General features: G+C 42.8%; 1 protein-coding gene across 1 annotated transcript in view; it reads right to left on the bottom strand.

The window, feature by feature from the left end:
• LOC141110023 (complement C3-like) overlaps positions 1 to 13,898 on the bottom strand; it is a gene marked incomplete in the record, with an annotated part of 333,270 nt that overhangs the window by 248,420 nt on the left and 70,952 nt on the right. The window contains 2 exon segments of the mRNA XM_073601271.1: positions 56 to 138; positions 6,953 to 7,041. Coding sequence (XP_073457372.1) covers positions 56 to 138; positions 6,953 to 7,041 — 172 coding nt within the window.

Raw genomic sequence — 13,898 nt, 5'->3', positions numbered from 1 at the left:
ATGTACATAATAAATTACTGCCAAAAGATCAGCATTTTATTTTGAGTAAGCTCACCGTATTCTCGCACTTCAAACTGTGTGGTATATTCTCTCTGTGGTGCGTTTTCAAATTTTGCCACAAGTTTCCACATGCCAAAGCTAGAGATACAGTATAACATAAAACAAGTTACATGTTTCCAACATCTTGGACCATTAAAAACAATATACCCAGTGAGTTAATTCAGTGGACCTAGCATCACATTTATCTTTCATATTAGGTGCAAGTGTGCTAAGTAAGGTGTAAGTGTGACACATATATACAAATAGTGAAAAATAGGCACCATTCTCAACACATCTTTTGGGAAGGTGCTATTAAAAAAAACGAACATCGTTGTCCACACACAAGCATATGGCCACGCACCCTCACTAATTAAAACTGTTTGTCACAAAATAGTCTGGCAACTGTAACTAATGGCACTGGCTGCATAGCTGGAAAGGGAACATGGCAAGATGCATCAGAAGACGTTGATACCTTTCATCAGGAAGTACTCAGTTGAACAAAATGCATTAACACCTGATGCTCCCCATCCCTTCTAGTATATAGTATGGTTGTATGAGGAATTGGATAGCTCTGGGCATTGGCATCTGTACTCCCACACTGAATATGTGGCCGCGTTTTATCCATGTAGATGTCCTTAGGGCATGGATCAAACTTTAGGGGGGGGGGCTTTGGCACTGACATCATCACGCATGCAGGCTGGACTAGACAGCATGCTGAGATGTTTTTATGCTGTTTGATTTCTTCCCTCTGTGAGTACAATTCCTTTGTTAAACATTGGTTGGTTTACAGTAATGTACTATGGTTTCTCCTTTTTTTCTTTTGTGGTAAACTGGGGCTTACATTGAGGCTGTGATTTGGCATGAGCTCAGTCATGGCCTCAATTTGGGCTTACAGCATCTGACACCTGATGCTACTGTTTAAATAAGAGGTAGAGGAGCTTCAGAGCTGGCTGGCCTTGCTGCGGTGGGACCAGTTGACCGTTGGGCTGTGTCCCATGCTTTAGTGCTTTTAATTTCCTAAAGTTTGGGGTCAAAATTTCTGGTAAGCAATAGAGCTCTGTTTGGTGAGGGAGCATGGGGATCCTTTTTTTCAATCCCCTTGCACATACTATGGAGTTGGAGTTGCCACCTTTGTAGCCAGGTGCTGGACTACAGAAACGTGGAGAAGGAGACATTGGGGTTGATTTACAAATAGACTGTGCACTTTGCAGAGTGCAGTTGCACTCCGCGTGAGCAGTTGCTCCAGAGCTTAGTAAATGAGCGGAAGCTCTGCTGACTTCCATCATCCAATCATGTGCAATCAAAAATGCAGTTTATTTTCCTCCTTGCATGTGATTGGGTATTCTTTGCAAAGTGACATTTCACAACATTCACTAAACTTTGAGACTAATTCCCTTGCACAGTGCAATGTCACTTGCAAAGTGAACAGCCTATTTGCCATTTAGTAAATCAACCCCTAAGGCTGGTAATAGAATTATAGTAAAGTGGAACTAAAGTCTTAATTTGAAAAAAAAATGCAAGCAGGCAAGTTCTTTATTGCAGAAGAGACATGCAATAAAATAATGTAAAATATATTACTAAAGCGCTGATAGGAGTATAACAAACAACCTAAAAACTATAAATAATGTGACTAATTATATTAATGAAAAACAGCTGCAGCTATTTAAAATGTTTTCTGGCACCACGTGTATAATTGAATAACAGCAATTAATAGTGCGCTAAATTTCAAATATATACTTCATAATAAACTCCAGTGAGTAAGTGACAAATTGTGATCTTAAAAAATATATGCAAAAAGTCCACATGCACAATAATATAAATAAAACTCTTGACTGCTGAAGAGACATGAATAAACTCAATCCGTGCTCTGTGACAGTCTCTGCAAAGAATAAGTACTGACAGTTATTCACCAACATCTCCGTGTGCAATGCCTGCTCACCTCAAATAAAGACCACCTTGGGTCTATTGACACTTTTAGTAATAATCCAAAAACAGATCAGCTCGATCGTACACGGGTTTTCAGCTAATGGCTCCAGGATTACCAGGACTTCTCCATAAACAATTCTTTCTACAAATTAAATTTCTCAAAGCAAATAAAACATAATCATCAAGCAAGATTGCTTAAAAATACTTGCTTTTAATTGATAACAACATATGCGCTCACATTTGAGAAGAAATAAAACCGCATTGAACAATCAGTTTGGCATTGGGACAGCTCTCCTCCTCACTACACATCCAGGGTAACGAGACATCGGAAGTGTCGTCACAGGATCCATCCGACGCGTTGCGTCACAGGTCACATGACTTTCTCAAGGGAAATTAAATTATTTCCGTTTTTCCGCTGATTGGTTTTTGGATTATTACTAAAAGTGCCAATAGACCCAAGGGGGTCTTTATTGGAGGTGAGCAGGCATTGCACACGGAGGTGTTGGTATATACCTGTCAGCACTTATTCTTTGTAGAGACTGTCACAGAGCATGGATTGAGTTTATTCACGTCTCCTCAGCAATCAAGAGTTTTATTTATATTATTGTGCATGTGGACTTTTTGCATATATCTTTTAAGATCATGTTTTATCACTTACTCACTGGAGTTTATTATGAAGTATATACAGTCAGGTCCATAAATATTGGGACATGGACACAATTCTAATCTTTTTGGCTCTATACACTACCACAATGGATTTGAAATGAAACAAACAAGATGTGCTTTAACTGCAGACTTTCAGCTTTAATTTGAGGGTATTTACATCCAAACGGTGTAGGAATTACAATGGTTTGTATATGTGCCTCCCACTTTTTAAGGGACCAAAAGTAATGGGACAGATTAACAATCATCCATCACACTTTCACTTTTGAATACTTGGTTGCAAATCCTTTGCAGTCAATTACATCCTGAAGTCTGGAACGCATAGACACCACCAGGCGCTGGGCTTCATCCCTGGTGATGCTCTGCCAGGCCTCTACTGCAACTGTCTTCAGTTCCTGCTTGTTCTTGGGGCATTTTCCCTTCAGTTTTGTCTTCAGCAAGTTAAATGCATGCTCAATCTGATTCAGGTCAGGTGATTGACTTGGCCATTGCATAACATTCCACTGCTTTCCCTTAAAAAACTCTTTGGTTGCTTTCGCAGTATGCTTCGGGTCATTGTCCATCTGCACTGTGAAGCGCCGTCCAATGAGTTCTAAAGCATTTTGCTGAATATGAGCAGATGCTTTGAATCATGAGCAGTTCCTTTCCTTCTCCATACTCTTCTCTTCCCATCACTCTGGTACAAGTTGATCTTGGTCTCATCTGTCCATAGGATGTTGTTCCAGAACTGTGAAGGCTTTTTTAGATGTTGTTTGGCAAACTCTAATCTGGCCTTCCTGTTTTTGAGGCTCACCAATGGTTTACATCTTGTGGGGAACCCTCTGTATTCACTCTGGTGAAGTCTTCTCTTGATTGTTGACTTTTACACACATACACCTACCTCCTGGAGAGTGTTCTTGATCTGGCCAACTGTTGTGAAGGGTGTTTTCTTCACCAGGGAAAGAATTCTTCGGTCATCCACCACAGTTGTTTTCCGTGGTCTTCCGGGTCTTTTGGTGTTGCTGAACTCACTGTTGCGTTCTTTCTTTTTAAGGATGTTCCAAACAGTTGATTTGACCACACCTAATGTTTTTTCTATCTCTCTGATGGGTTTGTTTTGTTTTTTCAGCCTGATGATGGCTTGCTTCACTGATAGTGACAGCTCTTTGGATCTCATATTGAGAGCTGACAGCAACAGATTCCAAATGCAAATAGCACACTTGAAATTAGCTCTAGACCTTTTATATGCTCCTTGTAAATGGGATAGTTAGGGAATAACACACACCTGTCCATGGAACAGCTGAGCAGCCAATTGTCTCATTACTTTTGGTCCCTTAAAAAGTGGGAGGCACATATACAAACTGTTGTAATTCCTACACCGTTCACCTGATTTGGATGTAAATACCCTCAAATTAAAGCTGAAAGTCTGCAGTTAAAGCACATCATTTCAAATCCATTGTGGTGGTGTATAGAGCCAAAAAGATTTGAATTGTGTTGATGTCCCAATATTTATGGACCTGACTGTATACAAACAATATTCTGAAATGTTGCTACCATGTTTGCTAAAAGTTTTCAATCAGTCCCTGGAGAGTGGAGCTCTTCCACCCTCCATGTCAAAAGCAAACATAATTTTGCTTCTCAAACCAGGAAAGGACCCTGTGAACCCAGATTCTTACTGACCTATTTCGTTGCTGCAGAGCGACATTAAGATACTGGCAAAGGTGTTAGCAATTCGGCTGAATGGAGTTATTACCTCTCTCGTGCATGACGACCAGGCTGGTTTCATGCCAAATAAATCAACAGCCATTAACCTAAGGCGACTATTTCTGAATTTACAGTCTGCAGTGGACAATGCTGATAGCAGGGCTCTGCTATCACTAGATGCCACAAAAGTGTTTGACAGCATTGACTGGAACAACCTGTGGACAGTACTGGGGAAATTCGGGTTCGGCTCTATACTGTATATATATCGTGGGTGCGCCTTCTACTTGACCACAGGCTGCAATTTGAGCCTCTGGCAATCTGTCCCATACTTTTGCATTAAAGAGGGGGACTAGGCATGGCTGCCCGTTGTCACCTCTTCTTTTTGCATTGTCTATTGAACCACTGGCCATAGGGATTAGGGCTAATACACGAATTGTGGGCTTTTGCTTTGGCAACCTGCAGGAAATGGAGATGATGTACGCCGATGACACGCTGCTCATGTTGGGTGACACTGACAGTTCCTTGCAGGAGGTCATGGCAACTTTTACAAAATTCGGGGACTTCTCTGGACTGAGAATAAACTGGTCTAAATCAACCTTATTGCTGGTGGATGGTGATGCCTCACAACCGGTGGCCTCTGCATGCCCAATACCCATTACCACATCCTTTAAATATTTGAGGATTCAGGTTACCTCGAATCCGCAGGATTTTAGTCATCTAAATATTTCCCCTCTCCTCCAAAGGTTTAGGGACAAGGTTAAAACATGGAATGCCCTTCGTCTATCGGTGGCAGGGAAAGTGAACCTGATTAAGATGATACTCATGCCCCAACTTCTTTATTTCCTCCACAATGCCCCAGTGATTATACCTTTGAAGATTTTCAGAATAGTGAACACTATCTTCTGTACTCTCATATGGAATGATAAACCCCCCAGCATAAAGTTAGAACACCTGCAGGGACCCAAGGATGACGGTGGGTTGGCTTTGCCCAACCCATGGTTATACTACCTAGCAGCACAACTGCAACACCTCATTGGTAACTTCAGGGCTGATGGGGAAGCAGGACACAAGATGTACACTTCTTCACAAGCGGTAATGCTTCTTACTGTATGTAGAGGACCCATTCCAATGGCTTTGGAGGCTCAAGTCTTTACAAAACCCCATAAAAAATTCCTGACCTATAGTCTCATCCAGAAGGTGTGGAACAAATCCAAATACCTGCAGAAGGTAGACGGCTACACTGATTACAGCCCTATCTGGCTATACGCCACTTATACTGAATTAGCCAAGCTGCAATCTGGGGCTAAGTGGAAAGCATACAAGATCACACACCTTAAGCAGGTATTCCAGAATGGGATGCTTCTGACCTTTGTGGATCTGCAGGCAGAGTACAATCTACTTCAATGCAGTTTTACTATATACAACTTCAACATGCAGTCGTAGTGCAGAGTAGGTCCTCGGAATGGCACTTATCCCCAACCCCAGTGTTTAGTCTCATCAGGCATGCTGAATCATCTAAGGGTTTCATTTCACAATGCTATGCCATATTACTACAATCCTATTTGAAGAAGCACCCTTTGAGAATCCGGGAAAAGTGGGAGAGGGATGTGGGCCAGCTGGACGGGGAGCAGTGGGAGGAGGCGTTTCAAGCAGTGGGCTCTTGCTCCCTGAATGTTTCACAAAGGCTGACTCAGCTGTACATATTATTGTGGATATACTATACACCTCACAGACTCCAGTTGATGAACCTGCAGCCAGAGTCTACATGCACGAGCTGTAAACGTGATCATGGGGACCTCATTCATCTCATATGGCGTTGCCCCAAACTGCACACTTATTGGGCCGGAGTGGTGGACAGTGTTCAGTGTTTAAGGTTTCCCTACCGCTAGACCCGAGAGCTTGTCTGTTGGGTGCTTTGGAAGAATATGATTGGGAAATCTATACTAGAGAAGCCATTCACAGAGTTCTATTTTATGCCCGGAAATTGATTATGATTCATTGGAAATCTGAGAATCCCCCCAACAACCAGGGAGTGGATTCATAATATAAGGGAGGTATTGTGCATGGAAAAGCTTATATACCAACAAAGGGGTAGTTCACTTAAATACGAGAGGCTATGGGCACCGTGGTTGGATACTGGTTGGCTTGCCCCGGTGGATCTGATCATGGATCGATTACTAGGTGTTAATGCTGTTTAAAGACCAGTATGTTAAGGATGATGTAAAACTTAGCATATAAATGTCTGACATTTCTTTTTGATGTATTTTTGTGTGATGAGGATGCAATGCACTGTTTGGAACTGTAATAATGTTACTGATTGTATACCTGACTTTTCTAATAAAAACTTTTTGTTGGATAAAAAAAAGAAATTTGCACCTTTACTACTGTTCAATGCAGTGTGCTAAGAAAACGTGTAAATGACCTAGAGAGAAAGATCATTTAGACCTCTGCTGATAACTGGTTTGTGTATTGTTTTACTAATGGCTCTCACAGCCACAAAAATTAGCACTCACCCAGATCTGTTAAATCCCAGAAAAATGTGCCAACCAATGTAGATTTTGCTTGAAGAGTGCAACTTTTACCTATATCTCCTTGTTGGTAAAACTGATATAAAATGTGAACAAAAGAAAAACAAACTTACGTGACCAGCTCCGGGATCTTCATTGTGAATGCAAATATTCCATTCTTTATTATACGGGTTTCCTTATTCACAATTATACCTTCAGGATTCTGTAAACATGAACGTTGATATATTTTTCTATTTCTCACTCTTTTTGCCACCCTCACTTTTTCTCTCATTTGTACACACACTCATGTGCATATTCTATTGGTTATGGCAAATTATGGACACACTAGCATTTCTGTGTTAAAAGTACAACCAAACAACTAAAAAGAGGGCTCCATTCACAGAACCAGATCACATTTGGTATTTAGGCGTTTTCCTAAAATACCGCATGCGATCCTAAAAATGTCAATTCACAATTGCTTTATGTGGTATTTACCACATAAAGCAAAAAGACTTGGAAAATATCACATAAAACAGGAGTAAAAGTCAATTCACAAAAAAAATGCATGCGGTGAAAAAGAAGCAAGTAAGTAGTGGTCTTGGCATGCAATATTTAAGGAAGCGGCAGCCACTGGCATCCTTAACAACCAGTAAACAACCTGGTTATTAAGCAGTGGGCGGCTGCCGCATCCTGAACAACCGATAAGTCATCAGCTGTTAAGGGGTTCCCCCACTGACAGCTGAATGTCACAAAAAAAAAAAATGGCGGCAATAAAAATTAAGATAAAAATGGCATTGGGTCTCCCCCAATCCATATGGGTCTGGTATGGACTTTGACGGAAACCCCCACGTCAATTTTTTTTTTTTTAAATGGCGTGCCCCCCCCCCTAAAAAAGCCTGGAAGGTCAGGAAAGGGAGGGGACGAGTGAGCGCCAGAGTGGCCAGAGTGGGATGTTCCTGGCCCGCTAGGAACATTTTTGATGATGATACAGCATCTTTAAGGGCATCTAGATCCTAACTGAGCAATATGGAGGTTTATTTTAGACTTTGAATTTTAAACTGTGATGTTTATATGTTTTGTGTATAATAAAGTGAAGTGACCCAACACATAGGTTTAGATTCATGTATACAGTACATATATTAAGGATACTTATTATAAATTGTTACCTTTTTTATTTTGTGACATATAACAAGTGACCTTATAAACCCTTCTGCTCAGTTAGTGATATATAAATTGATTTAGCAAATTATGCTTGGTAGAGAATTGTGAATTTTTACATTAACCACTTCAGCCCCGGAAGATTTTACCCCCTTCCTGACCAGAGCACGTTTTACAATTTGGCACTTCGTCACTTTAGCCACTTCAGAAAATTTTACCCCCTTCCTTTTTGTGATTGGCAACTGCGTCGCTTTAAGTGACAATTGCGCGCTCGTGCGACGTTGCACCCAAACAAAATTGACGTCCTTTTTTTCCCATAATTAGAGCTTTCTTTTGGTGGTATTTGGTATTTGATCACCTCTGCGGTTTTTATTTTTTGCGCTATAAACAAAAAAAGAGTGACAATTTTGAAAAAAATGCAATATTTTTTACTTTTTGCTATAATAAATATCCCCCAAAAATAAATTAAAAAAAAATTCCTCAGTTTAGGCCGATATGTATTCTTCTACAAATTTTTGTTAAAAAAAATCGCAATAAGCATATTGATTGGTTTGTGCAAAAGTTATGGCGTCTACAAAATAGAGAAAAGTTTTATGGCATTTTTATTATAAATTTTTTTATTAGTAATGGCAGCGATCTGCGATTTTTATTGGGACTGCGACATTATGGCGGACACACCAGACACTTTTGACACTATTTTGGGACCATTGTCATTTATACAGCGATCATTGCTATAAAAATGCACTGATTACTGTGTAAATGACACTGGCAGTGAAGGGGTTAACCACTGGGGGCGATGAAGGGGTTAAGTGTGTCCTAGGGAGTGATTCTAACTGTGGGGGGGGGTGGGCTTCCAGTCACATGGCAGCGATCACTGCTCCCGATGACAGGGAGCAGTGATCTCTGTCATGACACAAGGCAGAACGGGGAAATGCCTTGTTTATATAGGCACTTCCCTGTTCTGCGGCTCCGTGACACGATCTCCGGGAGACCGGCAGACATCAAGCCCGCCGGTCCCTTGGGCACGGTCACGCTGTACACGACGGCGCGCGTGGGCGCCTCCAGCGGCACGCTTGCTATCCCCGCCTCTTAAAGGGGGCGTACAGGTACGCCCATTTGCCCACCGCTGCCATTGTGCAGACATATATCGGCGTGCAGCGGTCAGCAAGTGGTTAACTGAAAATTGCCCGGTCGAAATTTGCATCCTTTTTTTCCCAAAAATAGAGCTTTTTTTGGGGGGTATTTGATCACCTCTGCGGTTTTTATTTTTTGCACTATAAACAAAAAAATTTTGAAAAAAAGAACTATATTTTTTACTTTTTGCTATAATAATAATAATAATAAATAATAATATAAAAAATATTCCCAAAAGTTTTTTTAAAAAACAAATGTCTTCATCAGTTTAGGCCAATATATATTCTTTTACCTATTTCTGGTAAAGAAAATCGCAATAAGCGTATGTTGATTGGTTTGCACAATAAATAAATAAAATGCAATAAAAATAGATTTATGGCATTTTTATTATTATCCTCTTTACTAGTAATGGCGGTGATCTGCGATTTTTAGCGGTACTGTGACATTGTGACGGACAGATCAGAGACTTTTGACGCTTTTTTGTGACCATTGGCATGACATTGTAGGACTTAAGCCCAGATACCTATTACCAACCTTACCACACATACCCTCCCTCCAAAAAACATCATGGATGACTCATACTAGTTCTTGGAGTAAAATGGCCTTACGGCCTATTTATTAAAACTTTATAAAATAACATAAATATCATAAATAACTGTAAACTTTCTTAAATAACTTATGAGGGTAAATTACTGTAATAACAACCACTATAACCCTGGTCTTTGGGATAAACTTATTCATTTCAACCTCAGTCGGAAACCCCTGACTCGGAGGCATATCACAACCTACCCAGTGACCTAACCTTTTAAACTCCTCCAGGTTAACCCTTAAGGCCTGAAGGTACCAACTTCAATCCCCATCCTTCCATGTATGGGTACCAGCAAAACACCCCATCATATGGATGGGTACCATCAAACAACCCCCCATCCCCTGGATGGGTAACACATGTTACAACTTGGAACATACTTAACCTATTAAAGGAAACCTAAAACTGCCAATACTCGGGAGGGTGGGTGGGAATCTCTTCCTCCACCGCTCTTCGACTGACGTCACTTCCCCTTCACACACAACTTCTCCCTCTTCTCAAGCAGCCCCTCCCTTACCCTAAAAGAGGAAATCTCCTCCTCATTAAAACGGCAACTGTGCTGTCCAGCACTGTCATGCCGTCCCTGCGCCCAGTGTTCACTTAGCTCCGTGACTCTCTTGACATTGTAGGACTTAAGCCCAGATACCTATTACCAACCTTACCACACATACCCTCCCTCCAAAAAACATCATGGATGACTCATACTAGTTCTTGGAGTAAAATGGCCTTACGGCCTATTTATTAAAACTTTATAAAATAACATAAATATCATAAATAACTGTAAACTTTCTTAAATAACTTATGAGAGTAAATTACTGTAATAACAACCACTATAACCCTGGTCACTGGGATAAACTTCTTCATTTCAACCTCAGTCGGAAACCCCTGACTCGGAGGCATATCACAACCTACCCAGTGACCTAACCTTTTAAACTCCTCCAGGTTAACCCTTAAGGCCTGAAGGTACCAACTTCAATCCCCATCCTTCCATGTATGGGTACCAGCAAAACCCCCCATCATATGGATGGGTACCATCAAACAACCCCCCCATCCCCTGGATGGGTAACACATGTTACAACTTGTAACACTCTTAACCTATTAAAGGAAACCTAAAACTGCCACAGCACGAAAGGGGTAACCCCTTACCCTTGCGAGCACCTCCACACCCTCAAACCTCTCTGTATACCCTCTTGTAAACCTAATGACCATAAGTCCGTCCCCACCTCATTCAAATGCACGCCACCGCTGCGTAGATACCGCCAGGTGTCAATCTCTAACTCCCTATGCCGAATCGCTAAACCACCATTCTTTATAAAAAACCTGCTCACCTTTTTATTGACCTTTATACTGGCCCTATCCACTTTTCTATCAGACCAAGCCCAACGCCATGACAACCTCCTTATCATATCAGACCACACCAAAACCATCTTAGGATAAGCCGCTCTAAGGCGCAAAAAGTCACATTTGATATCCCTGATAAGGTCCCTCATGGATCTTGCTCCCATATCATTACCCCCAACATGTAATAACAATACATCAGGGGACCTGTCTAGGCGAGAGAATCTATGAACTTCCCCCAGCACCCTGTTCCACTGCATGCCCGGGACCCCAATCCACCTTATGAGCGCCTCTTGTCTGGGAATCATTAGCTGCCTGCCATTCTGCCAAACGTCAGCTCTCTTAGCCCCCCCAGAACACATAGGAGTGCCCGAGAATCCATACCAGACCCACTTCACGACCTGTCAATGAAAGAACAATACAAAAACCCACATAAAACACTTAAATACCTAACACACAGTTTTAAAACAAAAACAAAACCAAAACCTGACCTTACAATTGAATCATATTCGGGCGGACATACAGTTTAAATCTGTCTGAGTCCCATCTACCAATACGTCTAATTACATCCTGACTAAGACCAGCCCTAGCAGCCTCTGTGGCCGCCCCAATCCTGAAGGAATGAGAAGAGAACTGTAACGGGTCACATCCCACCATAACTACACATTTTTTGAAAACCGTTGTAAACTGGTATTTGGAAAGACACGCACCATCCTCATGTATTAAAAAGGGGCCTGTACATGCAGGTCTAACCTCTTTGCAGGATCCCACAATCCTAACCGGGCATATTTTACATTCCACAATCTTACCCAAATCCAAATACCTTCCTCTCCCTGCTTGATCCGTCTTGGACCTACTGATCCATATCCTGACCCTATCCATCCACACTTCCACCTCGCTGTGCATAAGCCCACCCGGAACTGCTTTTGAAGGGCTGACCAGCTCGCTCACCCTCAGTGCCCCAAAGAAGGCCAGTGCGAACGCTGCTTTAAACAGTCTACATTCGTAATCGAATCTACAGACCGATTCCAAACTCAGCATCAATTATTTTAACATTTCAAATGAGACCGGGCACCTCCCGTCCCTCTGCTTGTACGCCTTCCTGTACCCTTTAACTGCCTGTCGTAACCAGAAATCCTTCCTGTGGTCCCGACACCCCTGCCATTTAAAGAGGAAGGCCAAACCTGCCAATTCACGATTGATGGCAGCTGACGAGATACCCCTTTCAAAATCCCTAATGATAAAATAAAGAACCGCCTTGTCCACTTCCGGATCATCCGATCCCATGTCCCAGTCATTTAAAAAGGCGAACCAGTCCTTCCATACCTTAGAGTAGGCATTCCATGTAGCCATACTCACGGATTGCTGAATCCATTTTGCTGCGGTTCCAAGGCAATGTTCCATATCCAGCTGGGACAGGCGACCCCTTGTTGATCCGCATCTGGTGCCAACCTCCGGAACCTGTCCCACTGAAAACGAGACAAAGCGTCAGCCAAGGTGTTCTCAGTCCCTGGTAAATGCACAGCATATATGAATGCATTCACTTGTAGACAGCGAAGTACTAGATGGCGCAAAGGCCTGACCACCGGCAAGAATGCCGCGGACAGCCGATTAACCACTTGCACCACCCCCAGGTTGTCACAATTGAATCGAACCTTCAGGTTCTTAAATGACTCACCCCACAGTTCCATGGCCACGACAATGGGGAATAGTTCCAATAGTACCAGGTTCTTCAGGAACCCTGCCTCTTGCCATGCCACCGGCCACCTGGCAGCGCACCATTGACCCTTAAAGAAGGCGCCAAAACCGGTCCAACCAGCCGCATCGGTGAATAGTTCCAAATCACAGTTGCTGATGGGGCCGGACATCCACAGAGCCCTTCCATTGAATGACTCCAAGAATACCTGCCACACCCTTAAGTCTTCCCTATGCTCTCTAGTAAGACTCACAAAATGAGTTGGTGCACGGACACCTGCGGTAGCGGCCGAAAGCCGCCTGCAAAAGATCCGGCCCATCGGGATAATTCGGCAGGCGAAGTTTAACTTACCCAGCAGAGACTGGAGTTGGCGAAGCTGCAATTTCCTAACTCCAATAGTCCCGCGAACTTCCTCTTTCAACTTCATCAATTTGTCCTGCGGAATCCTACATTCCAGCCTCATCTAATCTATTTCAATCCCGAGAAATGTGATAGTCACTGCCGGACCCTCCATTTTTTCCGGGGCCAGCGGCATCCCAAATCTCTCCGCTAGATATTGCAAAGTCCCCAACAGTACCGCACATATGTTGGAACCCGCCGGGCCAACACATAAAAAGTCATCCAAATAATGGATGACTGAATTGATCCCTGCCACATCCCGTACCGCCCATTCCAAGAATGAGCTGAACATCTCAAAAAGAGCACAGGATATAGAACATCCCATTGGAAGACACCGGTCCACATAATAGGCCCCGTCCCATTTACAGCCTAGCCATCTAAAACTGTCGGGATGTACTGGCAATAGCCGGAAAGCCGATTCAATATCGGACTTAGCCATTAGGGACCCCTGCCCGTATTTCCTAACCCATGCCACCGCAGCGTCAAAAGATGTGTACGTAACCGCACAATCTTCCGGTGCAATCGCGTCATTCACCGACCCTCCCTTTGGAAAAGAGAGGTGGTGTATGGGTCTAAATTTGTTCGGCTCTCTTTTGGGTACCACACCCAAAGGGGAGACCACCAACCCCTGTAGTGGTACTTCCTGAAAAGGACCTGTCATGCGTCCCAGTGAAACCTCCTTCCCTAATTTTTCTGTAACCACCGTTGAATGCAGCAAGGCCGACCGCAGATTCTTGGCCTCTGGCGGCACCGCCGCCAGAGAACAAGG

Source organism: Aquarana catesbeiana, linkage group LG01, assembly GCF_042186555.1.
Source record: "Aquarana catesbeiana isolate 2022-GZ linkage group LG01, ASM4218655v1, whole genome shotgun sequence".
Lineage (NCBI taxonomy): Eukaryota > Metazoa > Chordata > Amphibia > Anura > Ranidae > Aquarana > Aquarana catesbeiana.
The sequence above is the reverse complement of the archived record's forward strand: the minus strand, read 5'-3'. Positions and strand labels throughout refer to the sequence as shown.